The following is a 27,247-nucleotide window of genomic DNA, read 5'->3' as shown; positions in this document are numbered from 1 at the left end:
CTGCACACGACTAAAATAGATTTTATTCTTGAGGATTTTCCAGTGTTGCACAACCTCTTCCGGACTTGTTCATTTCAATAAGTTATTCTTAAGGGATTCTAATCCTTGGAATAAGGTGCTAAATGTCCGCACATATATTAAATGCAAGCAAAGGACAGAGGAAATAATGTATGTGACACATAATCTGCTTAACTCTGATGGTCCTTTGTTGCCACCTGGTGGTTGACTCATTCACTGCAGACAGGCCTGCTGAACTCCTTTACACTCGCTTGATAGGTGTGTCTAAAGTAATCTGCAGGGAATTCATAGTGGAATTGTGACACTTATAATATCCTATGAAACCCCCTGATAACACTCCTTTGTTACACTGTTCGTATTTACAGTACAGTACACTATGTTTAGATAACATGATCTCAAGTTTATTGTTGATCAATTTCCCAGATAAGTCCTGAGTAAAGGAACAGTTTTTGTATAAAACCACACCCAAGTAGCCCTTCTATAAAAACATGTTCAACTTAATAAACTTGCACTTTACCCTACCACGTCCTTCAGTGTCATTTATAACATAACAATTTTGATTTAAACAACATACATAAAGCAGTAGTATAACTTTAATGTCCACAATCCAGGTTTAAACAGTAGGCACAATAAGGTAACACATATATTCTCCAAATTATCTCCAAATGCCCTCTTCACATCAGTATAGAGTACATTCATATGCAGACTGCAGGGCTGTGTTGTTAAATGTCACAGAAGCGGCTCAAACTCAAGCTGCATCTGAAAAACATTTAATGCTTTCATTTTTACAACAAAACTGCCCTGAATTTAGGGCACTGTCTTAATACAAATCCCATCAGGAATCAGGCATTTTAACATTACCTTCTTTAACTCCTGGGTAAGATACATTGGCATTGGCCTATTGGCAACTGTGACAGTCTTGTGGTGAACTCAGTTTACCAGCAAGGGTTTGATCATAATTACACATACACATTTAATTTCAAGATCACCTCACATCAATGAAAATATAATACAATTACCTGCATTGCCAAAACAACTGTATAAAATGTATTCCCAAAAGCAACTACATAGTATTTTATTTGAGTTATTAGAAAAGTCAGAATTCTTAAGTCAGTGAATTTTGAGGAAACAGGACATACAAAGTTTTACCCAAACCTTTACATTACAAAACCCATATACGCTCAGAAAAGAGCAACAGGAAGCAAATAAACATAATGTGTCCATCCAGCGTTAACTTCAAGGCTCCTCTGTTTTCTTCATGGCCTTTAGTGAAAAAAAAAAAAAAAAAAAAAAGTTAATGCATCATGTTTAAGACAAACAACTAAGGAAGGAGGGAGGTATGATTCATTTTCACACACCTGTTTAAATATCTGGACACTGAGGTAGTTCTTCGCCATGTTTTTCAGGTTGGACTCCCCACCCACCTTGCATCTGACATAGCCATACAGGTTAGCCGATTGTAAAACCAGGCCCATGATGACTACAGCCTGCAGGGTACAAAAAAAATCACAAAGAGGAATGAGCAAACAATAAGAAGCTAATTATACATAGAATTCAACTGACATGCTTTTCCAAGAACACTGCACTGACCAGCCATTTAATCTTGAAAGTGAAGATGGTACTGAAGACAAAAATAACCCAGAAGACGGGGCACACGACGAGTCCGAGCCAGAAGATCCGTGACTCTGCACTGGATGTCGTGTTCAGACTGTGTGTCTGTTAGGAAAAGTAAACAAGATTTTCTTTCATGCTATTCATCCAAAAAAAAAAAAAACTATTTGGAAATTCACATCCGATGTCCCCATTGTGCTGTATGATATTTCTAACAGAGGACAATGCAGCTGTTACATTATCTTCAATTGTGCAAAAGGTCATGCAGCTACATTACACCATAAAGAGGCTAAGCAAATGTTACAATGACACTTCAAAAAAGGCTTCAAGGTGTAGTTAATATATGAAATTGTAGATGCACAATATTTTCTGGAATGCCATCGCCTTGTTACTTTGAATATGTCTGGTGTTTACTTTCCAGAAAACCAGGGTCACATTTAATTGTGAAAAGGAAGAGTGACGAGTTTAGCATAGTGCAAAAGGATCTACCTGACAGGCTTCTGCTTACCTTCCTTGACTCAAACACCCAGTGGCTCTTTCCATCTTCATCCACTTGATTCCACCACCGAAGGCCCACCAGCAATCTGCCCGATACATTCTGGGAGGAAAAAACAGGGAATCTATTTGTAAATGAAAGCCTGGTAATGGGATTAGATTTTAACATGAACAACATAATGCACATATTCAGTCTAACAAGCAACATGGACATGCAAAGACAAAAAATTAAAACAAAATCAAACAAATGAATACCAAAACTAGAGTTACAATCTCAATAATCAATTAATCATTTTACTAATTTTTCAACATTTATGTGAGAATTTTATGCTTTTTCTTAATCATATGATTGTAGATTTGTAGTTTGAAATGTGGTTAAGAAAAGACAAGCAAAAAGGGGAACTTTTCACAGTTTTTTGACATTTTATAAACTGAATGATTAATCAAGAAAACTATATGTTCATTAACTGATGATGAAAATAATCATTAGTTGCAGCCCTACACGTAACACAAACAAGGCGTTACCTATACAATTGAAGCATGACACCGGATAACTGGTTAAACACATCCTGACCTCCTCACCTTGACGGTCCAGAAGTCACATGACAGCAGGAGGATGATGGTCACCATGCAGGCAATGAAACGCCCGCTGACGATGTCACTCAGTAAGTAGACCAAGATGGCACTTGCTCGGAAGAAGAGATGGAAGAATGAAGCCAGCGGATGTCTGAAACACAGATTGTCATAAAACATTTAGTCACAATGGACAGCCTCATTGAAGAAGTGGCAGGGGGAGTATTCAGATTAGTGGTCGACCGATATGGGTGTTTGAATTTGCCGCTGCCAATATTTAGAGAATAAAATAAAGTCATGTATAATTCTATTCTATTAATACAGGAAATGTAGGCAAAACGTTTACAGCAGGATGCATGAGGGTTACAGTACAGGGCTCAAACTTTTTCACTACCTTCCCAAAAGTAACATCGTTCCACAGCAGCCACACTGACAGCGCTGCCTGCTGATGTGTCTGCTGACATTTTTTGTTTATCGGCTTTGTGAACACAGACATCGGCCGAAGCAGATTATCTCAAAATGTTAGATAATCGGACTGATTAGTCAGTCTCTAATTCAGATCCTTTACTTAAGTAAAATGTCTTATATGTAATATGAAAGTATAACCAGGAACATGTACTTAGAGTATATATACTATTATATATGAACTCATTTTATCATTATTAGGCTACTCGTGCACTAATATAAATGGCCCACCACTAGTACAAAATTCTAAATTCTTACAAATACATTGACTAAATCAATGAATCAACTCATCCTTTGAGCTGTACTTGTATTGTTGGGTAGTTTCATTTATGACATGTAAACATCATTTTGTTTAAACTCTTGTGTGCAAAAATCTTCATTTGTAAAGTAACTCAGAAAAGACTCAGGTAAAGTAGAAGTGCAGAGAGTTCACATTCCACCACTGCCTTGGAAAAATGGCATTCTCACCGGATTTTTGACATTTTCGGCCTGATGTTATCGTCATCTTCGCCAAAAAGAGGAGCATCTTGTGATTCCTGAAAACGTTAGACAGATCATTAGCAGGTTTCAGACTAAGGCTAATTCTGGACGCACATTGTCTGTTTCCGCCGTTTAGTTTCACATTCAAACCTGAAAAGTCGTGAATATTATGGATTAACTATCGATTGAGACGAGCTACACTACACTCACGCAAATACTGACCCTAAGTAATCGCTAAATCGATTTTGAGATCGATTACCTGTCTCCGCATTTTGACACTTCGGGGATGTATTTCCTGGTGACGTGGTTGTAAACAAAACCGTGTGCTAAGGACCTCAGGTAAGTCTGGCCTTAACTTTGCCTGACTCAAAGGTTTCATATTCAGCCAAAATAAAAAGCAGTTTATGTCGCATGTGATTGTTTCAATGTGGATAAATGCTTTTATTTCAAAGGCTTTGGTAAAGCATTTATTTCATTTTGTTATTCTTTAAATTAGTTATTAGTTTACCCAAAGTAAAAAAAAAAAAAAGACATTTAGGGTTCAACTGACAATTATTTTCAATATATATGAAGCCACTGATTTATTTATCAATTTAAAATAATTAATCATTTGGTCTAAATGTCATATAATTAAAAAAATATATATACCATTATAATTTCCTAAAGCCCAGATTGGAGAAAGAAAACATATAAATCAAGAATAGTAGTAGTAGTATAGGTTTACTTAAAAAATAACTTGACTATTGACTAATTAATCAATCGACTAATGGTTTGAGCTCTGAATATTAGTTCACACTAGCTAACTTTAAAGTTGATGCTAGCTAGATGTAGCCCAGCTGTTTTTTTACTAGCCTATAGTTTTTGCATTGACTCAACTACTAAAACTGTGACTAGTACTAATTTAATAATAAGAAGAAGAACAAGAACAAGAAGAATCAGATACATAATTACTCATTCTTTTTTACTCAGCTTATTGCATTGCTTGCCTTTATTTTGTGCATACAGAGGCTTAAACATAAAACAAGTCACACAAGATTGGCTGCTTTGTAACTCCTAACAATAACATTTTGAATACATTTACATTGTCACATATTCAGGCTATGAGGGACACTGAGGAGAGGGGAATTGTCAGTCAATATCTACCTTACAAATATATAGAGAGACAACAAAGCATCATGAAAACAAACTACAATTTGTACAAAACAGCTTTATAATGTCAAAATAGTTGGGCATACACATCGTATGCTCTTGCAGCACTATGACGTCAGAAAAACCTCAAAGAGACTGGCGACTGAATGCATGCGGTAAAAGATGCCAAAAGGAAGTCCAACATTCACAACAGCAGCCCACATGTTGAATTTGTAGAATTCAGTTTCACTGTGGTGGTCAAACTGTGGGCGAGCACCGAAGGCTGGCATAATCCACAGCTGTCAAAGAAAGAAACAAGAGAACAGGTTAGAGTATTTGGTGAGCTTTAAAACAATGAATTTGAGATTGTGAGGGAGAATGGTACTCACTATGATGTTGCCCAGCAGCAGAAAGGAACAGACCTCCTTCAACACCCGTCTCTTCCACAACAATTTGTGTTTGTGCTCAACTGCCTGGCCGTACAGGCTGTCTACTGTAAATACTGGACTGGGCTTTGTGTCCATGTCTGATTCTTCAAGACTGTTCAGTGATTTGGTTGGCTGCAGCACATATGGATTTGCTACCACGGTGACAACCGGTTGCACCTCGTGGAAGGGCTCCCGGTGTAGACCTTCTATGATGAAAAAGTTCTGCAGGGCAAGTTGGATCACCATCAGGATAGCCCAGGTCAGGTTGAGTCTATTTAGGTGGCCTTGGGCTCCAGTTGCAACCATGGCTACAATAGTAAAATAGCTGATGATAAACTGTCCCAGTGAAGCTCCCACCAGCAGCCCTACGTCCAGACTGCGTGTGGGGTTTTTGTCTGATACATGCTCCCTGTGGTCCACCTTGTAGATGGCACAGCCGATCACAGTAGACACGGACATCATAGTCACTATTACTATATTCATGACAAAGTGCATCATCAATGCTCTGTCTTGCTTGTCATCATCGCTGTCGTCATTTTTCATTTCCATTTCATATACGATGAAGGTTGCCAGGCCTGCCACCACTAAGAGGACTCCGGTCAAAGGGCCCACAAATACATCTTTCAGATGGAATTTGATGTTGTGGTGGCTGTGTTCATCTACTATTCTACCGACATTTTTCCACAAGACGTAGGCCATGGCAGAGGCGAAGAGACTGTACTCGATGTTGAAGGGGTACAAGTAGTAGTAGGCCTCCTTGAACATGCTACATGACGTGTGGCTGCACATGCACTTATCGTCTCCATAACCCACTGTAAGACATGACAGGGCAATGTTAAGTTGTGATGTTCCATAGATCGCTATATCAACTTTGATTGCTTCATCTGCTTTAATTACCTTTATTGATGTAGATGCTTCGCCCAGACATTTTAGTAATGTTGCTCGGATAGTCGGGAACTGTTGTTTGGTGAAGGGACTCCTCAGTGACCGCGGTCATCCACAGGACTAGATTTGTAGAGAGGGTGAGCATAAACCCACAGCTAAATACAAAGACAAGAGGGAAGCAACAGGAAATGAGGATCATAGGCAAAAAAACATAATGATCTGCTCTACCTGTCCCATAATGGCAGGTTTTAATGTCATATTTATACTCAATAGACACATAGACATTTAAAATCAGTACCCACCATGTATTTATAGCCTTACTTACTTAATCTGGTTCCAACTGGTGTATTAATGCTTTTTGATTATATTTTCCACGTAAAAATGTAACTGATAAGCCTTACACGGACCTTACTATTTTATGATAGTAAACCTTAGGCTCTGGTAAATTGTGATAATACCCTTTTCACCATTTTTTTCTTTTTTTACATTTTATCAACCCAACAGTTCAGCAAGCAATCAACAGTTCTACAGCTTACCTAATATAATAATAAGTCTGCAAATGAAGATACATGTCTGATTTTGGCAATGAAACACCAGTACTGTGGCAACAGCAACTTTAGTATAAAACTACTTTCAGCTGTCAATTTTAAAGTTAAAGGAGAAGTATCAGAAGAATTCATAACCTCAGGGAGCGGGTATGTTTACAAAGACAGTGAGTAAATAAAAAAAAAAGGAAGGAAAGCCATCAATCACTTACCGTGAAACGTTCCTTTGTATCTGCACACAATCCTTGGAGTGGACGCACAAAAAGTATGTCTGCAAATTGATTTCACAGTTTTATTAGTATGGTGCAATGATAAAATCTTGAATACATTTCTTCTGTCTTTATAATTGCCATTTTTACCTGCACAAGTATGAAAATAAGTTGCACCACAGGGAATGCAACCTTAACAGCAGAATCACAGTGGAGGTAGCCCACATAGCTGGCTATCTTGAAAATGTCCATGATAACACTGAGGAATCCAAACAGCACCAGTCCTCCTGAAGGAGCAAGAACATTTAGAACAGGAGACAAATCAGATTTTTTTAAATTGCTCTGTAAATAGAAAAAGAATAATTCTAAAGCAAGTGCAACAATTACTCACCCCTGAGCCATATTGGTCCAGCGTGGCCATCCTTGTATTCAACAGCATTTTCTTTCCTGGCCGTGTAGACGGTGTAATAAACCATCCAGATGGAGGTGAGGAGAAGGAGGATGATGAGGAAAATCTGCAGGTCAGGGGTGCTGATGCTCACATTGTTGTAGGCACTGCCACTGACGAGGGCACAGCCCAGGATCAGAATGTTGACACAGATGATCCCAGACAGCATCCATCCCCAGTTTCGACCCCGCTCCTTCACGACTCCACTGGAACAGGTCTTCAGGTTGGGTTCACATGGGCTCCCCGCTTGATCCGTCGCACTGATGTTGTTGGACAGGTGGGCCTCCTCTGTCTCCCTGTCTTTGGCCGTCATCCTACATGGTTCACAGGGATTGTCATTCAAACAGCAGTTGCCAGTGTTCAAACACATGGCTTCTCTCTCTCTTTCTAAAATCTATTCACAAATGAGTTGCTCGCTGGATCTGGTTCCATATGGGACATTACAGGTTTAACCGCTACACCCACTCCTCTGCTCCCTTTAAAGACAGATCCCGCCCTAGTGAAACTTTTCCATGGGGCCCAAAATCAGCATAATTGTCACCCTGTTGGTGCTGCACAAAAGAGCAGCTTCAAATTAACAATTGGGATTTAATTTCTCCTACAGCACTGTATTGAGTGAGAATCCACAAACATGTTTACATGGATTAGCTGTTCTATTTTCTTGAGGGAAGTCATCTAATCCTCTCCATCTCAGATAAAATCACAACCACATAAAAATGCGAAAATAGCTTTAGTTTAATAGATTACCAAAGTTGAACTCGTATGACAACCAGACAAAGCAGCAACCTTATAAAAATGGAGAAACGGTTTCAGGATACCTGTAAGCCTACCTGATGTAGTGTGATCCTGAGAAGCAGTCTGAGCCATCGTGGCTTTTATATCCCTTCAAAAACACAGCGGTTTACTGTACAAAGAGTCATAAATGTCATAAATCTGTTATGAACAACACCATATTATTACCAAACACAGCGTGTTTTGCACAAAATAATCATGTAAAGTTCAAAAGATGTTTCCAGGAAAAACTTTTTCTCACGAGTTCCAAAATACAAGAAACTGGTTCCTTTTTTGATCAGCAGCAATTTTTTTGATATTATACAATACATTTTTAAGACCAGTCTTTTGTTGTAAAAGTTTTGACAGCATGCACAAAATAAATGTTAAAGACAACAACACAACTGCCTGTGAAATTAATTATCCAAACTTTTTCATTTTTATAAATCATTGTATTTATTAAAGGCTATGTTGTCTTTGTCTTGTTCAACTTGATCCCCTTTTTTGCAGCAGCTGACCACACGCAGCTACGCCTCACAATCTAAACATCATCAAAATTCTCTGAATAGGCGTAGCATTCATGACTCGCCTATCTTTTTGCCTTAATGCTCGGAGGGAATACTTTAAGCTTTTAAATTCTATTCATTGCTTAGTGAAGAGATGTGTGTCTGTAACTTGTCTCTGCAAAATGCCTGAAGGTGTAGTAAATGAAAAGCTTGGCCACTATCTGTGCCTATTGTTATGGAAGTTTCAATTGGGTAGAGTGTCTGAGAACTTCAGTGTCTGAGTCGCTGCTGCAGCTATTCTTATTTTAGATCAGTACTTAAGCTAATTTATAGCCTTTTCATCAGGGTGTGGCTGGTTTCTTGTAAAACTTCACGGCATCTGTCTTTGTCTGCAATCAAGTTTCTTAATAGCCTACATCCTACCAGCAGACGAAAAGCTGAAAGTGAGAACAATGGTCTATTCATAAGAAAGTGGAAAAACTATGACAAGAGTGACTCTGATTATTTCCCTGTGTGTCAGTTGCATTAATAATACTTGTATTCTCGAATGTCTGTACTCATAATTTCCTGCTAAAGATCATACAGCCATCCAACTTGTAGTGCAGTGGGTGATTTTGTCTTCACTTTATTCCTGTATGATGAATGAGTTTGACAGAATAAAGTAAAAGCTGCAAAAATGTTTTTAGATTTAATAACATAAAGATTTGAATATTGGACGGGGTCAGCTTAACTGAGGTTGCGTGAGTTGCTTTCGGTCTCTTGCAGTGCCTGCAGCCATAAAGGGTAGATGACATGCATGATTAAACTACACTCAGCTGGCAGTTTATTGAGTACACCTTGCTAAAACTGATGTGGTCTATCAATCAATCAATAAAACCTACCTTCATGAAGGTTATAATGTTCAGTCTTTGTTCAAACTGTTCTAGGGAAGAGTTATGGGGATTCACTGCAGCATTGTATCAGATTGAAATACTTTTTAGCAGGGTGTACCTAATAAACTAGCAACTGGAGTGTGTCTTGTTAAAGTCATTACCGAGAGCCCTAGACTCATCAGGTGGGGGGATCCACAGTGTCAAAGTCACACACATTATTAAATAAAAGTACCTGATCAGTTGTTTACATTCAGATATGGGACTTGGGGTTTGTCTACTTTCAAGTTGGTTTGTTGTTTGGAGACCAGAGCAGGGTCCCCGGTCTGTGTTGGACCACCTCAGCCACCGGGAGCACTGTTACCCACACGGTTCGCATCGTGGCGTCCCTGGATACCACCGACGCGCTCTGCCTGTCGCTCCTCGCTGATCAGGAGCGACTGGCTGTGGGGGGAACGGCGGGGTAAAGTTGTCAGTCCGTCTTGATCCCGCTACATCGCCGCTTGACGACGATGATGGTGGTGGTGTGGGTGGTGTTGCTGAAACGAAATGGAGTCGAGCAGGGTGTTTTAATTCTGCACCATGAATGACAGGTACCACAAGGCGGCCCGGGACGGCTACCTGGACCTGCTGAAGGAGGCGACTCGGAAGGATCTCAATGCTCCGGATGAGGATGGCATGACACCGACTTTATGGGCTGCTTATCACGGCAACCTGGAGGCTCTGCGGCTGATCGTGTCGAGAGGGTGGGTAGAAAGCACTGGCTGCAATATGACTTATTAGCGACTGTGCGCAATACTGGATAGACGGCCATGCAATTCCCTCAAATATCTTTCTTTGGTCAGAAAAACATTTTTAGAGCAAAAGTGAACTGTTTTACTAGTCTCCCTGTTATCCCAAACCCCTGTCAGTGACATAATAAGGTAATCATCACATTGCCAAAGAAAGAAATTAGAAGTAATAAAATAATATTTAAATATTTGAACTACTTAAAGGTATTTCTTGCAGTTGAACCACACTAGTCCAGTTACTTAAGTAACAATACACCACTATACCACACAATGTAGGTCAGCCTGTAGGCTACACAGTGCAGTATTTGAGTTTTGATATGCCCAGAGGACAGGTCAGGCCCTCCTAAGACTTTGCTCCTGGCTAAGAGCACTTTTAACCAAATTACCTTTTTTGTTGCCATTTGGTTCCCCACTAATCCCCATGTTGGACTAGACACTGAAATATTTCTGCAATAAAAAATAAGCCCACATGATGTGCAGCCCAATACACACCCATATCCATTTTTTTAGGGTTTATTATTATTTGCACAATATATTTTACATATTTGGATCACATGGAGTTTTGGACTGATTAAACATTCACTAAAGGTTGTTCTAACTTTGAAACTTAAATAGCATCATCTGAAAGCCAAACACCATAAAACTGTCATTTTCAAAGCCAGGTGAGACTCATTTAACATGATGACAAGTTCAGCTGATAACAGGGGCACCTCTTCTGAAAGCACCTATACATGGGAAGAGTTGGAGTTGGCCCCTAGAAAAGATTTCAAAGACGTACTGTACAATTCCTAAATCATGAACCATTTTGTAAAAGGAAGCAATTTATTGTATTTTTCTGATAGTTTGTTAGTTCATTACCTAATTAATTACTGTTTTCATTATATTATCGCAGGAAAAGGAACATTATTTCTCTAATTAACAGTGGCTAGTATCATTTTAGGAGGCTGCAGTGTGGTATAAATGCTGTTCTTTCTTCTGCAAAGTGAACAAATGTGATTGGTATTCATGGACAGCTGGGACAGGGACACACGCAACAACCCATTCTTCATGTTTTCTGGCTGACCTGGTTTGCTTGTCAGCCAGAAAAATGGGCCCATTATGAATCTGCTCAATTGAGTAAAGTTTGTCAGATACTTACTGTAAACGCGAGACAGCACCATTCATCAGTGTTTAGTTTTTGGAATGCAGAATTGAGGAAATGTTGAGGACATTTATTATTGCTGTTTTCTTAAAATGCACAGGCAGTGATGCAAGGAAGCCTTCCAGTCCTACATGTTAATACTACGTTCACTATTTCCCACAGAATAAGTTCAAACAGTGCTCTGGAGGCATTCAGCTGCCAAGGACATAGTATTCCTCTATTGATAGCAGAAAATATAAACTCCTGATTGACAGTGAGATACTAAAATTAAACATTAATAGCTGCCATAATGTTTCACAGAGGCGCCAAAGTCGTGAGACCGGGGGATATAATGAAGAGAAGTTTAATACATGTTTGACAATTTCATGGGAAAGATGCCATGCAGTGCTATATTTGGCAAGTATATTGCACAGGACGGCCTGCAGTAACATCAAGCTGTCATAGTAGGTGAAGACGTAAACAGCCCATAATGTGATAAAGAACAGGGGAGGGATAAGTGGGCAGACCTATCAGCGCTGCGGTCTGCATTTTACTGGGACAGACATAAATTATGACGGATAAAGCTATCATGTTAGATGTTCTCTGTACAGCAAACATATTATATAATCTGAAAGTGATAAATATTTCATCTCAAAATAAAAACTGAACATAGCTAATTTCTATCTTCTGACATTCATTTTTTAACATTGTACATAATTCCTTTGTTTGATCATTGTTTTATCGTCGCTTTCTGGGCTGTTTGCCACATACCGTCCATCATGCAGACTGATGACAACCCATTCCCTTATATTTGAACTCTATGAACCCTTGATCCTTTTTCTTTCTGACAGTTTAAACCCAATCCTGTCCAGACAAAAAGAGACAGGGGGCTGAAATCAGAGTGGGACTTTGCTAATCGCTGCCCAGGTTGGGTCTGGCAGATCTGACACACATTCCCTGAGAAAACCTTACAACGCAATCCATCAATAATACATTTGCACTTCGACAGCGGCATCACATCCATCGTATCAAATATCTGGCAGTCTGTACGTGGCTACATTGGAAGACACAAGACAAGACACAAGACAGTTCAGTAAGCATGTAAATTTTGGGGGGTGTGACATCAACCAGAGTGCTCTAAACTGAAGAAAAATAAATGCAGGAACTTTAAGCTGAAATTGTTTAACCCACATTTAGCTGTGGTGGCTACAAACAAGCTGTATATCATGAATAAATCCTGTTTTCCTTTTAACATTATCAATTAACTTTAAGATTCTTAACATAATACTATTTTGAACAAAATTTTAATAATGAACTAGATTTGCATACCAGGCTTATGACGGGAGAGAAAAGTAAGAAAGCTTCAGACACATCTGTCCTCCACATCGTCCAAGCAGCTGTAATACTGTATGTTTTGACTTGAGGAATTCAGTGTGACATCACCAGCCATTCACAATGGTGCTTTTTGAGTCAGGCGCTACCTATTCGGCCTCCCCTGAAACTGGATACAGGTAGTGTAGCAGTGGTGCTGGCAAGCCTGTGGTCATATTACAAACCAACAGCAACAGTGCAGTACACACAGAGGTAACCCTAAGGTCGTGGACTGTCAGCCAAGGGTAAATGTTGCTTATGTTGTTAGTTATGGCCCTTGCGTGATAGTAAATCATCATCTGCGTCATTTTAATCGAACCATCCTATTTGCCAGTTGGTCAAAGCTTTTAAAAAATGTGTGGCTTACAGAAGATCCATGGTTGGTTTTCTGAAAGAGCAATTTGGTGTTTAGACTGTAAATTATTAAATAAGGCCCCATTAACAACACACGGATGGGAGGTCAGTGCTGAAAACATAATCAAAAAAGCACATGCTTACTCATGAGTGAGTCATCTACATGCAACACCAAGGAGGCAACCTGTATCCATAATCTTTCTACCAGTCTGAACTAGGAATTAAAATATTTATTCATTAAATCTGATACAAGATCTCTGAGTATAAAGGTTTTATCTAACATCTTTATTATGACCTGCAGAGGAAACCCCGACAAGTGTGACATATGGGGGAACACGCCGCTCCACCTGGCAGCTGCCAATGGTCACCACAACTGCCTTTTCTTCCTGGTGTCTTTCGGTGCCAACATATGGTGCCTGGACAACGACTACCACACCCCGTTGGACATGGCTGCCACAAAGAATCACATGGATTGCGTCCGCTACCTGGATTCAATCGCCGCCAAGCAGACATCCCTAAACCCAAAACTGGTCAGTAAGCTGAAGGACCGGGCGTTTCGCGATGCTGAGCGGCGTATCAAAGAATGCGTGAAGATGCAGAAGAAACACCACAAACGCATGGAGAGGAAGTTTCATAAGGATGCTTCTGAGGCTTCTGCATCAGACGTCATGAGTTTCTCCAGTTACACCAGCAGCTCTCTTAGCCACAAGCTGCGCAACCTAAATGCAGCCACCGTCAGTGTGCCATATTCTCAGGTCAGGAGTTTTGATTTGTCTATTTTTAAAGTTTATTTGTGTTTTGCATTTTTGCATGGTTCCATAGATTGAAGATTGTTTGTGAGGTTGTTACAATTCATCTTCTGGGGTCAATGAATTTCCTATCCCAAATTTGATGGCAATCCATCCAGTAGTTGTTGAGATATTTCAGTGTGGATCAACTGAATATTGCCATCCCAAGCCTGCTAGCATGGCTAAAGGTTTTACAGTGACATGAACCGAAACCTGTGTCTAAGTGAAAAGTATCAAAAAATACATGAATCTATATCAAAGATTTTAAAAAATGGTCACTAGTAGTGTTTGGAAAATCTAATCCTTTCATTTGTGATTGTGTCTAATTGCTGTATTATTCATGTCTCATTAGGCTACTCTCCATGCCACAAACCGAGGGAAGACAAAGATTCAGAAGAAGCTGGAGAAGAGGAAACAAGGAGATGGGACCTTTAAAATCTACGAGGATGGGAGGAAGAGTGTTCGCTCCCTCTCTGGACTTCAGCTGGGCAACGATGTCATGTTTGTCAAACAGGGGACTTATGTCAACCCCAAGGACCACCGTGGCCGCCGCAATGTTCGTGACATGTTCCCCAGAGACAATTACGATGCCATTTCACGTGCCATGAGCGAGCCGGACCTCCATGGGCCTGATGTGGACTATTCTGAGATCAGCACTGACTCAGGACATGACTCCCTGTTCAACCGGCCTGGTCTGGGCACCATGGTCTTTAGGAGGAACTATGTGAGTGGGGGGATGTTTGACCTCGGCAGTCGAGATGAGGCCAGTGTGGGCCGGTCAGGCAATAATGTGCGTTTACGCAGCAGGTTGCAGCAGTACCCGAGTCTAGATGAAGACAGCATCGGTAGTGCACGGAGCCTGCAGGAGAGGAACGTGGAGGAGCTGCCCTGGGAGGAAGTTGAATTAGGGCTGGACGACGACGATGAGCCTGACACGAGCCCTCTGGAGGTCTTCCTCGCTACGCAGAGCATGAGCGAGTTTTTCTCTATCTTCAAGAGGGAGAAGATCGACCTTGAAGCACTGTTACTGTGTTCTGATCATGACCTTAAGAGTATCCATATCCCCTTAGGACCGAGGAAAAAGATCTTAGATGCCTGTAAGAGACGGCTGGAGACCATAGAGGACCCAGACTGCATTGAGGACACAGAACTGTGAGTGATGGCATTTTTAAGATATACAGGAATGTATTTGGGCATATTGTTTGGTATTTCACTCCAGCGCAGATCCTCTTCAGTTACAAACATAGTGTCTTCTCTTGTCTTCATTCTGTACTGCAGATAATAAAAGTTGTTGTGGACGGTCCTCCTGCTGTGTGCTCATCCAGCCTTAAAGGTCAGTGCAGCATTGTGGAGTGAATGTCATGTATGGACAGGGGGGATTTAATGATTTACCTCTCCTGGTACCTCAGTGGTAACAAAGCAGAAAGGACACTGTCAAGATGAATATGTCAAGCAAGAAGAGATGAGTGTGAGATAAATTCCTAACAGGATTCTTTTACAGTGTCTTGTTAACCTCTGGAGGATCTTTGAAGATATCTCTGTACGTTGGTTGGAGTCTCCTGCGCTGCATGGTTTAACAAACTGAAAGACAATTATCAGAGTGCAGTGCTGTGCAGCGTCATTGTATGCCGTGTGGCAGATCTGACAGAGAGTCGATTGTGGGGTCTGTGTCCCCTGAACGTGTTTGCCCCTGTGGGGTAAATCCTACCACCCTAATGTGCCCGCATTGCTCGTGCCTGTGCATTTGCTTAAAAGTGTCTTTTGTCATAAATAACTTTGACATGAACTTAATTGCAACTTTATTATTAACCAGTTCAATTGCAACATTTTGAGCAACATTTTCACCCAGAGCCACTGAACTGTTTCCTAACTCATATTTCATCTTTGTGCATGTTTACAGACAGCAAGCCATGTCAGTCCAAGTGTGGCTAACTGGCAATGCAGGCCAATTGTTCACTGAGTTTACTGTTCTGATTTACTGTAGTATTGTAAACTATGTGAAAACACAGTATCTTTAGATTATTTTATGATGCACAATATAATATGTTGTAGCTCTAGGACCGCACTAGGAGATAATATGCTTTGTATATCATTCAGTCAGTCTTGACAATATGACAGTCTTCCAACTGTTTGTACACTGAGTATCTTTTTTAGTAATGTACAGCTGCACAGGCACATACATTGATGTTTATTATGTCAACTTTGTAACATTTTAGGTGGATTTTAGATAAAAAATACAAAGGTTTTTAATGCTGTAAATTACATAACTGATGTATCCATGTGCCTTTATAAATCATGACACTGAGGGCATGTTGTCATATTTTTACACTCTGTGATTATACACGTATGACAAAATTTCTTTGGGCTGATTCTGAAATTTCTTCAACTTAATATTTTTTAAATAAAAGGGGATTTAGGCATTTCTACCGGAATTACATACGTGTAAAGGTGTGTGCAGAAGGCTTTGAAACAACATTTAGATTATAATTAAACAATGAAATATCAAATTAAATGTGTTTTTTAAGAAACACTATAGCTATAGTTAAAAATATAGATTGATGGGAAAATCCAGCCACAGTATTTTTAAAGCTCCAGTTTAAAGTAAATACATTTTCACTCATTAGTGTACCACATATGTAAATTAATTGAGTTCTTACAGTATTTATGCATAGTGTAACTAATATGCACTGTTGGTGTATCATGTTTTGTTATACAATTTTTACAGATCAATGAATATCCTGTCTCAGTCATTACCTGCTTATAAAGACACCATTTCTGCCAACAAGTCCTTGGTGTGTGTGTGTGTCTGTATGTATGTGAGACAGAAGCAGAGAGCGGAAAATACTTGTTTTGCCATCTTCAGCAATTGTGATAATCCTCACAAAACATAAGCGTCATTCTTTCCCCTGTACAGCATGACATGAAGTCAGGAAGTTGTGCTGTAGATAAGTGCCTTTGGAAGCTCCATGCCTCTTACATAACGTTGTTATCAGAAGGAAACACTGTCATTTTCCCACACAGGCAGCACAACACAGCATCCACAAGCTATACTGATGATAATTTACATAGACGATACTGTTTTTATTGATTCATTTGCCTTATCGGTGACAGGACCCATAAAAAATTGTTTTGTTATTACTATTATTGTTGAAATAAACCTTTAAACCCAACCTTGCCAGAGAATGTCAGTAAACAAGCCAGGTCATTAACTCAGAAAGAATGAAAAGGAGGATGTTCATTGGCCTGCCTGGCTTGATCATAATACACTCGTCATTTCCTCCCCTCATCTGTGTAATCTGTTGGGTCTTAAGCTTTGTGAGGTTGGAAACAGAGCAAAGATAAACAGGGGAGGGGTGAAAAATGAGAATTCTTCAGCAGGCTGAGAACAAGATGCCATAGGCGTGGTTTTCAATTCTTTCCTTATGCACTCCGAGGGTCTCAGAAAAGGCAACCATACGGTAAGTGCGCAGTAGGCTTTCTGACTGCCTAAACTTAAACCAAATCAGGTTTAAGGTGAACACTCTCAAATATGGCAACTCTCAGCAGTAACAATGAGGAGAATTTGAAGGAGAGTCAACACAACACAGACGTAAATGAGGAACCAAGGGATCCTTCCATCGACACGCTGCTCCCACAAGATGTGTTATGTGACTCCTGCATGGACAGCCCCAGCAAGGCCCTAAAATCCTGCCTGACCTGCCTTGTTTCTTACTGCGAGGCCCATCTCAGACCCCATCTGGAGAACACCAAATTTCAAAACCACCGCCTGGTGGATCCCCTCCACGACATCGACTGTCGGACCTGCGAGGTTCATCAACTTCCTCTCGAACGCTTCTGCCTGATGGACGGCTGCTGTGTGTGTCTGGATTGTGAGAATCAGGAGCATGAAGGGCACATGACTGCATCTGTTGGGGAGGCACGCACACAGATTGAGGTCTCCACACAGCACAAGACATAGTACAATTTATTCAACAAAGAGCATTTAATATTATGAAATTAATTTCTGTTTTGGTTATTTTTATTGCTTTAAACTATTTCCCTTTATTATCTTTAAAGGGCAAATTAACTTAGATCTGTGTAAACCTGATGCAGCATCTGTTGCAGCTGTGTTTGTTGTGACCGTTTGTAGGCAAAGTTGCAGAAGAAGCAAGAAGAGATCAGTCAGAGTGCCTCAGCAGCTGAGAAAGCTATTGGAAAGCTACAGAGCAACAATGATTTAATTAAGGTATGTTACATAGACAAGTATTAAACCATAACACTTTTTTTTGTTCATTCATTAAATGCATAACAGTCTAAACATTCTGATTTCATTACGCATATTTTCTCTTTCCTCAGTCTTCAGTGCAGGAGGTTTGTGTTATCATTGAACAGCAGTTTGCCAGGCTGCAGACAGCCGTAGAGGAGGCCAGAAAAGGGGCAGCGGAGGTGCTGGAGGGAGAACAGAGACAGGCCCTCAAACAGGCAGAGGGCATCCAGGCACATCTGGAGCAGAGGAGAACAGAGCTGATGAAAACGTTGGCTCATATGAACAAACTGTCCAGGAGCAAGTCTGATGTTGACTTCCTGCAGGTACAAAATATATGAAATATATAAGATAATGCTAAATACGTAGAGCTATTACCCAGGTGTGCATTCATTTTGATCAGATGTCTCATGTGAAATAGGATTAGAACAGGATGTTCTCTGAGACAAAGTTTATTTTGGATGCCGCAGTGTGTTGACAGTGCACACACGGCAGGCATTAAGGCATTTCATTGTAAAGTTCTGGATCAGAGAAGAGGAGTTGCATGTTATTTCGTCATCCTGATACTCAACATGTCACTTTTAATATGGTATCATACAACATGACCCCACAAAAATTGCAACAGAAACATCCTCAGAAATCCAAGTGGTGCAAAATACTGAAACGCATGTCTTCTTGTTTGATGTCAACACCAAGGGTTCAGTATTGTCCAAAATCAACCAGAAACTGTGTTTTTACATAAGACAATAAGTTGGGTGCAGCAGTACAATGCATGTGCAAAATCTCTGTGGGTTTGTTTTCTTGCGATATATTTGTAAGCAAAAAGTTTTAATCATGTCATGTTCCAGGTATTCCTCGAAATATGTTTTTCGATGTCAAACCATTCACATTTTTAATTTACCTTTTATACTTTTTAAGAAAAAGTAGTAAGTAGCTATATCATAGGAACCCTTTGATTATTGTCAACTGTAACTGTCACACAGGAAGATCACAGCAAGATCTGATACATCCAAGTATTATCTCAATTTTCTACCTCAGAAAATATTTTATGTCATCAAGTTGATATATTTTGTTTTGATTGTTTCAGGAGTACTCAGAGTGGAAGAAAGGCATGGCGGATGTATGTCTGCCTACTGTGTACATCAACCGTATGGATCATCTAACCTCTTATGTCCAAGTAGTGACTGATGCTACACAAGAGCTGTGTGACCTGATCCTCTCCTCCTACAGGGAAAAACTGAACTTGATTTGGAAAAGTGGTGGGTGTGGTTCTTTATGGAGAAAATATTCTAAATATTTAAAGATTCTAAATATTTAAAGATGAATTTCCGTGAATTCATGGTTCCCAGACAAATGTGCCCCCCTGCCTTTTCCTCTAGTGCCACCAAGTGATTCACATTTGTGCTTTTATGCAAACAATTTATCACAACAACTATTGGACAAATTGTCAGGAATATTTGCATTATGACCACTAAGTGAATGTTAGCATGCTAACACGCTAAAATGGGGACCATAGTAAATATCATACTTGCCTGACATCAGCATCTTAGCATTGTTATTGTGAGCATGTTTGCACTGCTGTGGTACAGCCTCACAAAGCCACTAGCTGTAGCGTTGCTATTCTTGTTATGTTTCATTGCTCAGCCCCATTTTTTAAACCTCTCTATTTATCAAAATGTCAGCATATTGTATAAATCCTCATGTCTATTAAAAACTAGGTACTAAATCCCCGATGTCAGAATCTCAAGCTTCACCCCTGCCTGTTCCTGAGACGCGAGAGGACTTTTTGAAATGTAAATACGCTTTTCAATATATGATATTCTGTGTTTTCTGTTTGCCGAATCGCACCTGTTCAGTTGGCTTATGAACGATTCACAAATGGTATTTCCCCTGTATTGTAGACACAAGGAGTTTGACCTTTGACCCAGACACCACCCATCATTTCCTACGTGTAATGGAGAACAACAGAAAGCTGACCAACACCAGCCCCTGGCAGCACAGCTACCCAGAACACCCAAGTCGCTTTGAATATTGGCGCCAGGCAATGACCTCGGATAGCCTTTACCTGGGGAGGCACTATATTGAAGCTGAGCTGAGTGGGGAAGGTGCACATGTAGGACTCACGTACAAGAGTATCGACCGTAAGGGGGAGCAGAGCACCAGCTGCATCAGTGGGAACGACTTTTCCTGGTGCGTGGGAAGGAACAGCCGAGGTTTCTTTGCCTGGCACGCTGGTGTGGAGGTGCCCTTGGAGGTCACTGACATCACAAGAGTTGGCTTGTATGTTGACTTTCACCAAAGCTCTGTGTCTTTTTATGATGTCACCGGCCCTATGAGGCTGCTCCACAAGTACACTGCTGATTTCATAGAGCCCTTATATGTTACAGCCTGGCTGTCAAAAAAGGACAATGTAGTTTCTCTGGTTGATGCAAAATGATGCATCTTCCCATGTTTTACCAACAAGTCTGTCTTCACTGTGAGCTTGTAAAAGAAAAAACTGTGCATTATAAATGTTTATGGAGGTTACATAACAAGGTGCAGAAAGTTATGGTATGGAGGATTTTTTTTTCACATACACGTCATTGAAGGATACATTTACTACCATCTAGTGGTAACTGTGCAGCATGGACGAAAGAAACCCGTGCAGCAGTAGGTGTGTTTGGAATTTACTGCAGCTTTATTGCAACTTCACTGCTCTTGAATGTGATATGAATGAAGAAAAAAAGTACACAAATGTCTGCCAATGAGTACTTTATTTCTCTTACAAGTGCATTTGGTTATTAAAAGCTTCAGTGTCTGTCAGAACCTTTATATGTTTATTTACGTAGCTGAATGATAAAGCTTTAGTACAGGTCTGTAAAATCATCAGTTTAATACAAAGGTACATTGGAAATTATTAACATACCTTACGTTCACTGCAGTCAACTTCATGCATTGAAATCAGTTTCATTCTCGTCATAAACTGGATTTATGAAGTGTACACCTGTCTGAGTCAGGGAGATTGAATTATTTGTTTCAGTCACATACAGACCAGGAACTTCAGGCATCAAGCTGGGCTTGTCGAACATTGGATTATCATAGCCATGGTCAAGTGGACCACCAAGCTCTCCAACATCACTGTGTCTCTTCAAGCTGCTCAGAGATGGCAGCGGAGGCAGTGATGGCATTTGAACAACCCCCTTATGAATCAAGAGAACCATAATGATAATGAACGCAATAATAATTAAAATACCAAACACAACTCCAACCACCATCCCAGCACTGCCTCCAGACTGACCACTGCTGCTCCCAGAGGAGGCTTCAAATTCTGCCCCAGTGATCCCCAAGGTAGAGCCATGAGATCGGGCATCCTTCACAATGTCCCGGGCCAAAGCTTCTGACTGTTTTCCCTTCTCTCCATCCAGGATAACCACCTGGATCTCAGGTGAGGTACCAAAAGGGATGATCCCCATGAACCGCTGTGACTTGAAGACTTTAGACATGCCCAGCTGAATGGATTTGTATTTTGGCAGGACAAGAAATAGGTGATGGATTCGTTGCCTGTAAGATTGCAGGTTAAAAGCAGCAGCATAATGGATAGTGGCAATGGCACCACAAACATCACAGCAGTGTCCTAGAGGGAGGAGAGGCTTTTTACAGCTCAGAGAGGGCACATTTTACAGTGCCACAGATCCGCTGATGGTTTACAGAATTCCCACAGTCACAGCCAGAAGGATCCCCACAGCCCGGTTTCCCAACAGTGACGGCAGAGGGTCCGTGAAACTGCAGTCGGCCCGAGCGTGAGCTGACATACTGGGAGAACTCAGGCTGGCTATCAAACATCTTCCCCAGCACAGACACAGATTTGACAGGAATGCTAGACTGACTGGAGCTGGTGTCCACCCTGAAAGAGGAGCGGGCTTTAAAAACCACATCATCATACTGGCACGGGACGCTCTCCTCGTGGACTGAGAACAGGAAGTTTCCACGCTGCAGGTCATCGAGAGCTGCAGCCGCCTGCCACAGAGCTGGGTTGAACCACTGAAGAGACTCTGAATCTTTGAACTGGGTTGTGACACCTGCTCCACATCCTGGATCTTGACCGGCCACGACATAAAATCCAGCTCCTGAATTCAGGATGAACTCTCCATCAACTGGCAATTTCATCTCCTGCACAGCATGCGTGGTCTCCACAAACACAGACACTTTTCTCTGGGCTGAAAACTTGACTATGTCATTGCCACACGGAACTTCTTCTTTGTCCCAGTTGGTCTTATTCTCATAGTTGGTGTCAGGAATCCACTGCTTGTACAGGGCATTCGCTGCCCCAACAAGACAGAAGAGAAGGAGCACGTCTGATGTTTTCAGCATCCTGAATAATTGTGATGGACTGAGAGAGCATCAGGTGAACTTTGTTTCCAACCTTGTGACAAACACATGAGTGCACACAGCTACCCAGTAAAGTTGATGAGCTCTGAACCACATCAACCCGCACCAGCAGGTGATCTGTAAATGATTTACATCTGCAATAACAGAGCTGCTTCAAGTTTTATTATTTTATGGTTTTCCCTCTTTTTTAGTTTGTCAAATTTCTATGAACTTTCTAAAGTTCAGTATTCATCTGGTGGGCTTTCTTCCATTCTCCTGTGTTTTATAGCCATCATGAAATGACAGAGATCACTTCAAATAGTCTAACTGCAGGGTACTGAAAGTGTAAATTCATCTAAGTAAATGATGATATTCACAGATTCTTAAAATTTCACACATTTTTTTTAAAAGGAAAACTTTTGGACATACTTTAAGCTCCTTTCTGCCCCTTAGGCACTTTGGAGTCAGCCTGGAAAATTTGCTGAGGTTTTCAGTTTGAACTGTTGTATATCTAAACTAATGGTTAAAATCTCAAACTATTATTTAAATTTGTACAGTGACAAACAGATGCTTAAAAGGAAGAAAATGTCATAAAATATTAAAATTCACTATCTTGTATGGACCAGTTATCAAGTTATTTATTAGATGTTTTATTTATTTTTTTAATGTGTCATGTCACGATCAGAGTTTTACTCAGAAAAGGATTTCCAAGTTAGACGTAATCCTGCTTCTTGGAACAGGCTGGGCTACAACAAATACACACACGCCCTCGTTGAACCTGAATTTCCCCCCGAGGCAGCTCATCGCAGGCCGCGGTTGCATGTTGTTAGAGATAATGTTGCCCACATAAAATAACAATAAAATGAGGTGGCCAAATTTTGGGAACTGACTTGATCGGAGCTGCCCCTGAAAACGTATTGTAGAGGGGAGGGGGCTGTGGGTGCGGGGCGAGAAGGAATCAGCTGAAACTCATTACACCTGTTTGTATTTATTTACTCCACCTGGTGCGTTGCGCCAGCTCTCTGTGCAATCTGACCTGCAGGGGAGGGACGCTGCTCTACTTGTTTTCATTGTGTATTTCGTTTGACCCCCGTATGCATTTCATCTTTGACACGATATAGACCTCGGACCTGGCACTGGCTTTTTTGTGTGGCGTGCCGTCTCCGTTTTGGTTGGAGGGATCATGAAAACTGTTGCTCAACAGATGTTCCGGACCTGCAACAAACTTTTCTCTGGGTAAATCTGTGGTGATGCATTTTCAATCTTAGTCACTATATATATATATATATATATATATATATATATATATATGTATCTTTTAAGTGTGCAGCACTAATTGTGAGGCCTACTATAGCATGGGCGGTTGTAGGGTCAGTGGAAATCTTTGGGAGCTGGGGTCAGCCTCAGTGGATAAATACTAAAATATAAAAAATGTCCTATATAAATAAACTATAAGTTCAAATACACTGTTAGCAGTCTAAAAACAGCTTTTGCTTGCTTTAAGATGCACTCCATGGTCACTTTTTGGTACATCAATGCAAAAGATCTGCCACAAATTCTGCACTTTATTGTAATTATAATGCTCAGTGCACCTGCATTATGTTGAAATGTCTCTATTATTATTCTATTATTCCCCCCACATGTTTGTAACTGGGATGGGCCAAACATTTGAACTGCTTCCTAATATAATGCAGTCCACTTCAACACCAGTGCAAACAATAACCTCAATAATATTGTAAGGTTGAGTAGTTGCATTGGCTTTCATTAGATTTTAAAGTCCTACCTGAAGTGGCAGAGCGAGACAATCTTGCTAAACTAAAACAAAATGTATTTGAAATAATACAGTACAAGCATAATCTTCCTGAATATTTTGTTTCACTTAATTGAAATACTACTAAGGTGGTGTGCCTTTTTTATTAAACGATACACTCAAGAAGAAAAAACTGTAAATTAAAAAAGCCACCAAAATGCACATGAATACATTAAGCACCTGCCAAATTTTAAAGGTCCACTGTGTGTGTATGACACTAAAGCGACTCTATTGGTAGAAATGGAATAGAATATTAATGTCTGTTTTCATTATCACCTGAAACTAAGAATCATAGTTTGTTTGTTTTTTTGTTTTTCTTTTTTCCTTTATTTTTGAATTTGACATTTTTATCCAAAGAGGTAGCGGGCCAAGTTTTTGTAGCAGCCCAGAACAGACAAACCAAACACTGGCTTTAAATAGGGTCTTTTGCAGACTGCTGTAGTTTCTCCTACATGCTTAGTAGGGTGAGGCGAGTTGGTTGCAATCTCTTAACAACAACAGTTTTTGTTTGGTTTTTTTTGTTTGGTTTTTTTTTAAAAGAAAAACTCCAAACGATGTTGTGGAGGCCCATCCGTCCAACATTGAGACAGCAGCACAGCTGGAAAACATCCAACATTTGCCCTGTCCTTCCAATCCTCACGGTGTGGAGGCGGTCAGAGAGAGTGTTCATGGTGTGGAGGCGGTCAGAGAGAGTGTTCACGGTGTGGAGGCGGTCAGAGAGAGTGTTCACCATGTGGAGGTAGTCATTGAGAGGGCCCACCATGGTGGTGGATGGCTCCTGTCTGGCATCATCTGCATCAACATCCTGATCCTGGGCTGCGCTCTGGTCAGCGGCAGTGCCTTCAACAGCGTGGCCATTACTGCCGTGCACAGGCAAATCTTCCTCATCATTCTCCTCCTCCTCACAATGTTGTGGATGCTGTTTTACGCAGCCGTAACCTCCCGAAAGGATCAAGCGATCTTGCTCAAAGATAGCCATGCAGGGCCCGTGTGGCTCCGAGGTGAGACCCCACGACTTTCTGGTTTAGATTAGTCATTTCAAGGCTTAATCAAATCAAATTTTTATATTCCAGCTGGACTTTTGCTGTTTGGGCTTCTCAGTCTCCTCATGGACATCTTCAAGATTGCCAACTACGTGGGCTACCTTCACTGTGACTCTGCTGTTAAAGTGGCCTTCCCTGTCGTGCAAGCTGTATTTTTGTTTGTCCAGGTTGTTGCATTTTATGAACATCACGCTTGCAAGAACAAGCAGTCTTACTTGCACATGGATGAGTTGAGGAAACAAAACGTCTTGTTTTTTTTGTTTTGTTTTTTAGACATACTTCCTGTGGGTTCATGCAAAGGACTGCGTGCAGCTACACACTAATTTTACACGGTAAAGTATTTTCTTAGCTCGTTACAAAATCTGTCTTTTTTTCGTGCAGGACACTCATGCTTTCGCTCTTGCAGGTGTGGCCTCACTCTTACACTTTCAACTAACCTGGTGGTGTGGATGGCAGCTGTGACTGAGGAATCTATTCACCAAACAGAGATTCCTGATCTAAATGTCAATGTCTCTCACAAGATGTACAGAGGTATTTACTTAGGCACATTTTTCAATTTAAATCCGATTAAGAGGGAGATGACTCAAAACTGTCCTTTCCATTTCAGCCAGCTATGGCAATCATAAATGTAAATGCAGTCACTCAGCATGCAACACCTTCAAAGAGGCCTTCTACTACCTGTACCCCTTCAACATCGAATACAGCCTCTTTGCGTCGGCTATGGCCTACGTCATGTGGAAAAATGTCGGTCGACTTGTGGAGGATCACAGCCACCACAGCGTGAAGTTCCGTCTAAAGGATGTGTGTATGGGACCCGTAACGGGAATACTCCTGGTGGTGGCGGGACTCGTAACCTTCATCATCTACGAGGTCTACATACTGAAAGAGGATGAGGAAAAGCGAAACGAGGCCCTGTTGATTCATTTTATCATGAATATCGTGATCGTGAGCCTGATGTCCCTCTCCACCATGATTGGGTGCATTGTCTACAGGCTGGACCACAGGGAGCACGTATCGGAGAAAAACCCCACTCGCAGCCTGGATGTGGGGCTGCTGGTGGGAGCCTCACTGGGACAGTTCATCATCAGCTATTTCACCATCGTGGCTGCGGTGGCGACAGGTGCCAGTGGGTACCTGAATGCCCTCAACCTGTCCTGGGCCGTGCTGACAGTGCTCCAGCTCGGCCTGCAGAACTACTTCATCATCGAAGGCCTCCATCGAGAGCCCTTCCACATGATGCAGGAAGCAGCCCTGCACACAAACGCTCACCTCCAAGAGCACACAGAGATGAGCGTTGTTATGGAGATAAATAAGTCCAGCTACTACCTGACTTCAAGTTTTCATAAGTTAAGCTGGAAGAGACGAATACTGAAGGATGTTTGTGCCTTTCTTCTGCTCTCAAACATCATTGTAAGTAGTTTTAATGCTTAAGTTCTTTAACTATAATTCCAACAAACCAATGGTTACTGTTTTCCTGTTGAAATATGTCCCGCTTTATTCATTTTGTACCAACAGCTGTGGATCATCCCCGCCTTCGGCGCTCGTCCCCAGTTTGATCATCCCGTCGAGATAAAATTCTACAGCTTCACAATGTGGGCTGCCATTGTGAATATTGGACTTCCTTTTGGAATCTTCTACCGTATGCACTCTGTCGCCAGTCTCTTTGAGGTGTACTTAATTTCTTAGTTGGATTCATTCGCTGGACTTATTTTTAGCATGTAGACTAATGTTATGATCTGTTTTATTTATTGAATGTTTAAATTGAACTTGTTAATGTTAATAAATTTTAACTTAAAAGACGTCTGTGTATTGTATATTTACTTTTACATGGGGGACAGGTGTTTAATGTGCTGCATATTACATTAAATTAGACTTGCATGTATAGTATTTATGACTATCAAAATTCATTCAAGTAGTGTAATGGAGTCAGACAGTTTGACATTAACTAA

General features: G+C 40.8%; 6 protein-coding genes across 12 annotated transcripts; 3 read left to right on the top strand and 3 right to left on the bottom strand.

Moving 5' to 3' along the window:
* Window positions 1-593: 593 nt before the first annotated feature.
* On the bottom strand, window positions 594-3,975 carry zgc:112148 (uncharacterized protein LOC550424 homolog). The gene is made up of 7 exons (XM_051387942.1): window positions 3,902-3,975; window positions 3,631-3,698; window positions 2,707-2,851; window positions 2,138-2,227; window positions 1,609-1,734; window positions 1,377-1,505; window positions 594-1,281 (listed from the first exon to the last, which is right to left on the bottom strand). The coding sequence occupies exons 1-7, from the start codon at window positions 3,911-3,913 to the stop codon at window positions 1,255-1,257; spliced, it is 597 nt and encodes a 198-aa protein (XP_051243902.1). The 5' UTR covers window positions 3,914-3,975; the 3' UTR covers window positions 594-1,254.
* A 609-nt stretch (window positions 3,976-4,584) lies between these two features.
* Window positions 4,585-8,173, bottom strand: LOC127356297 (proton channel OTOP2). 3 transcript variants are annotated; one of them, XM_051387928.1, is made up of 7 exons: window positions 8,104-8,173; window positions 7,229-7,599; window positions 6,988-7,124; window positions 6,841-6,899; window positions 6,096-6,238; window positions 5,160-6,010; window positions 4,585-5,069 (listed from the first exon to the last, which is right to left on the bottom strand). In XM_051387928.1, exons 2-7 carry the CDS (start codon window positions 7,596-7,598, stop codon window positions 4,899-4,901), a joined length of 1,731 nt encoding a protein of 576 aa, XP_051243888.1. In that variant the 5' UTR covers window position 7,599; window positions 8,104-8,173; the 3' UTR covers window positions 4,585-4,898. The 3 variants fall into 3 exon arrangements, with proteins under 3 accessions (XP_051243888.1, XP_051243889.1, XP_051243886.1); XM_051387929.1 differs by having other exon boundaries at window positions 8,116-8,162; XM_051387926.1 differs by lacking the exon at window positions 8,104-8,173 and having other exon boundaries at window positions 7,229-7,729.
* A 1,662-nt stretch (window positions 8,174-9,835) lies between these two features.
* ush1ga (Usher syndrome 1Ga (autosomal recessive)) lies at window positions 9,836-17,025 on the top strand. Of its 3 annotated transcripts, XR_007881966.1 has the most exons (5): window positions 9,836-10,177; window positions 13,369-13,822; window positions 14,208-15,007; window positions 15,134-15,188; window positions 15,357-17,025. XR_007881966.1 is itself a non-coding variant. In XM_051387933.1 (4 exons), exons 1-4 carry the CDS (start codon window positions 10,014-10,016, stop codon window positions 15,135-15,137), a joined length of 1,422 nt encoding a protein of 473 aa, XP_051243893.1. In that variant the 5' UTR covers window positions 9,837-10,013; the 3' UTR covers window positions 15,138-17,025. The 3 variants fall into 3 exon arrangements, 2 of the variants coding, with proteins under 2 accessions (XP_051243894.1, XP_051243893.1); XM_051387933.1 differs by having other exon boundaries at window positions 9,837-10,177; window positions 15,134-17,025; XM_051387934.1 differs by lacking the exons at window positions 15,134-15,188; window positions 15,357-17,025 and having other exon boundaries at window positions 14,208-15,011.
* A 136-nt stretch (window positions 17,026-17,161) lies between these two features.
* LOC127356298 (tripartite motif-containing protein 16-like) lies at window positions 17,162-23,067 on the top strand. Of its 3 annotated transcripts, none has more exons than XM_051387931.1 (7): window positions 17,162-17,313; window positions 17,399-17,789; window positions 17,985-18,080; window positions 18,191-18,424; window positions 19,186-19,357; window positions 19,817-19,891; window positions 20,000-23,067. In XM_051387931.1, exons 2-7 carry the CDS (start codon window positions 17,514-17,516, stop codon window positions 20,533-20,535), a joined length of 1,389 nt encoding a protein of 462 aa, XP_051243891.1. In that variant the 5' UTR covers window positions 17,162-17,313; window positions 17,399-17,513; the 3' UTR covers window positions 20,536-23,067. The 3 variants fall into 3 exon arrangements, with proteins under 3 accessions (XP_051243891.1, XP_051243890.1, XP_051243892.1); XM_051387932.1 differs by having other exon boundaries at window positions 17,185-17,313; window positions 17,402-17,789; XM_051387930.1 differs by having other exon boundaries at window positions 17,178-17,789.
* amn (amnion associated transmembrane protein) lies at window positions 20,835-22,448 on the bottom strand. The gene is given in 2 exon segments (XM_051387935.1): window positions 20,835-21,745; window positions 21,747-22,448. Coding segments are annotated over 2 exon segments (1,422 nt in total). The 3' UTR covers window positions 20,835-21,025.
* Window positions 23,068-23,389: 322 nt separating the features above from the next.
* On the top strand, window positions 23,390-27,097 carry LOC127356296 (proton channel OTOP2-like). The gene is made up of 7 exons (XM_051387925.1): window positions 23,390-23,681; window positions 24,796-25,256; window positions 25,329-25,465; window positions 25,572-25,630; window positions 25,705-25,829; window positions 25,906-26,708; window positions 26,814-27,097. Exons 1-7 carry the CDS (start codon window positions 23,629-23,631, stop codon window positions 26,982-26,984), a joined length of 1,809 nt encoding a protein of 602 aa, XP_051243885.1. The 5' UTR covers window positions 23,390-23,628; the 3' UTR covers window positions 26,985-27,097.
* The last annotated feature ends 150 nt before the right edge of the window (window positions 27,098-27,247 follow it).

Source organism: Dicentrarchus labrax, unplaced genomic scaffold (assembly GCF_905237075.1).
Source record: "Dicentrarchus labrax unplaced genomic scaffold, dlabrax2021, whole genome shotgun sequence".
In the NCBI taxonomy this organism is placed as follows: Eukaryota; Metazoa; Chordata; class Actinopteri; family Moronidae; genus Dicentrarchus; species Dicentrarchus labrax.
This window is presented reverse-complemented; position numbering and strand designations above follow the sequence as displayed.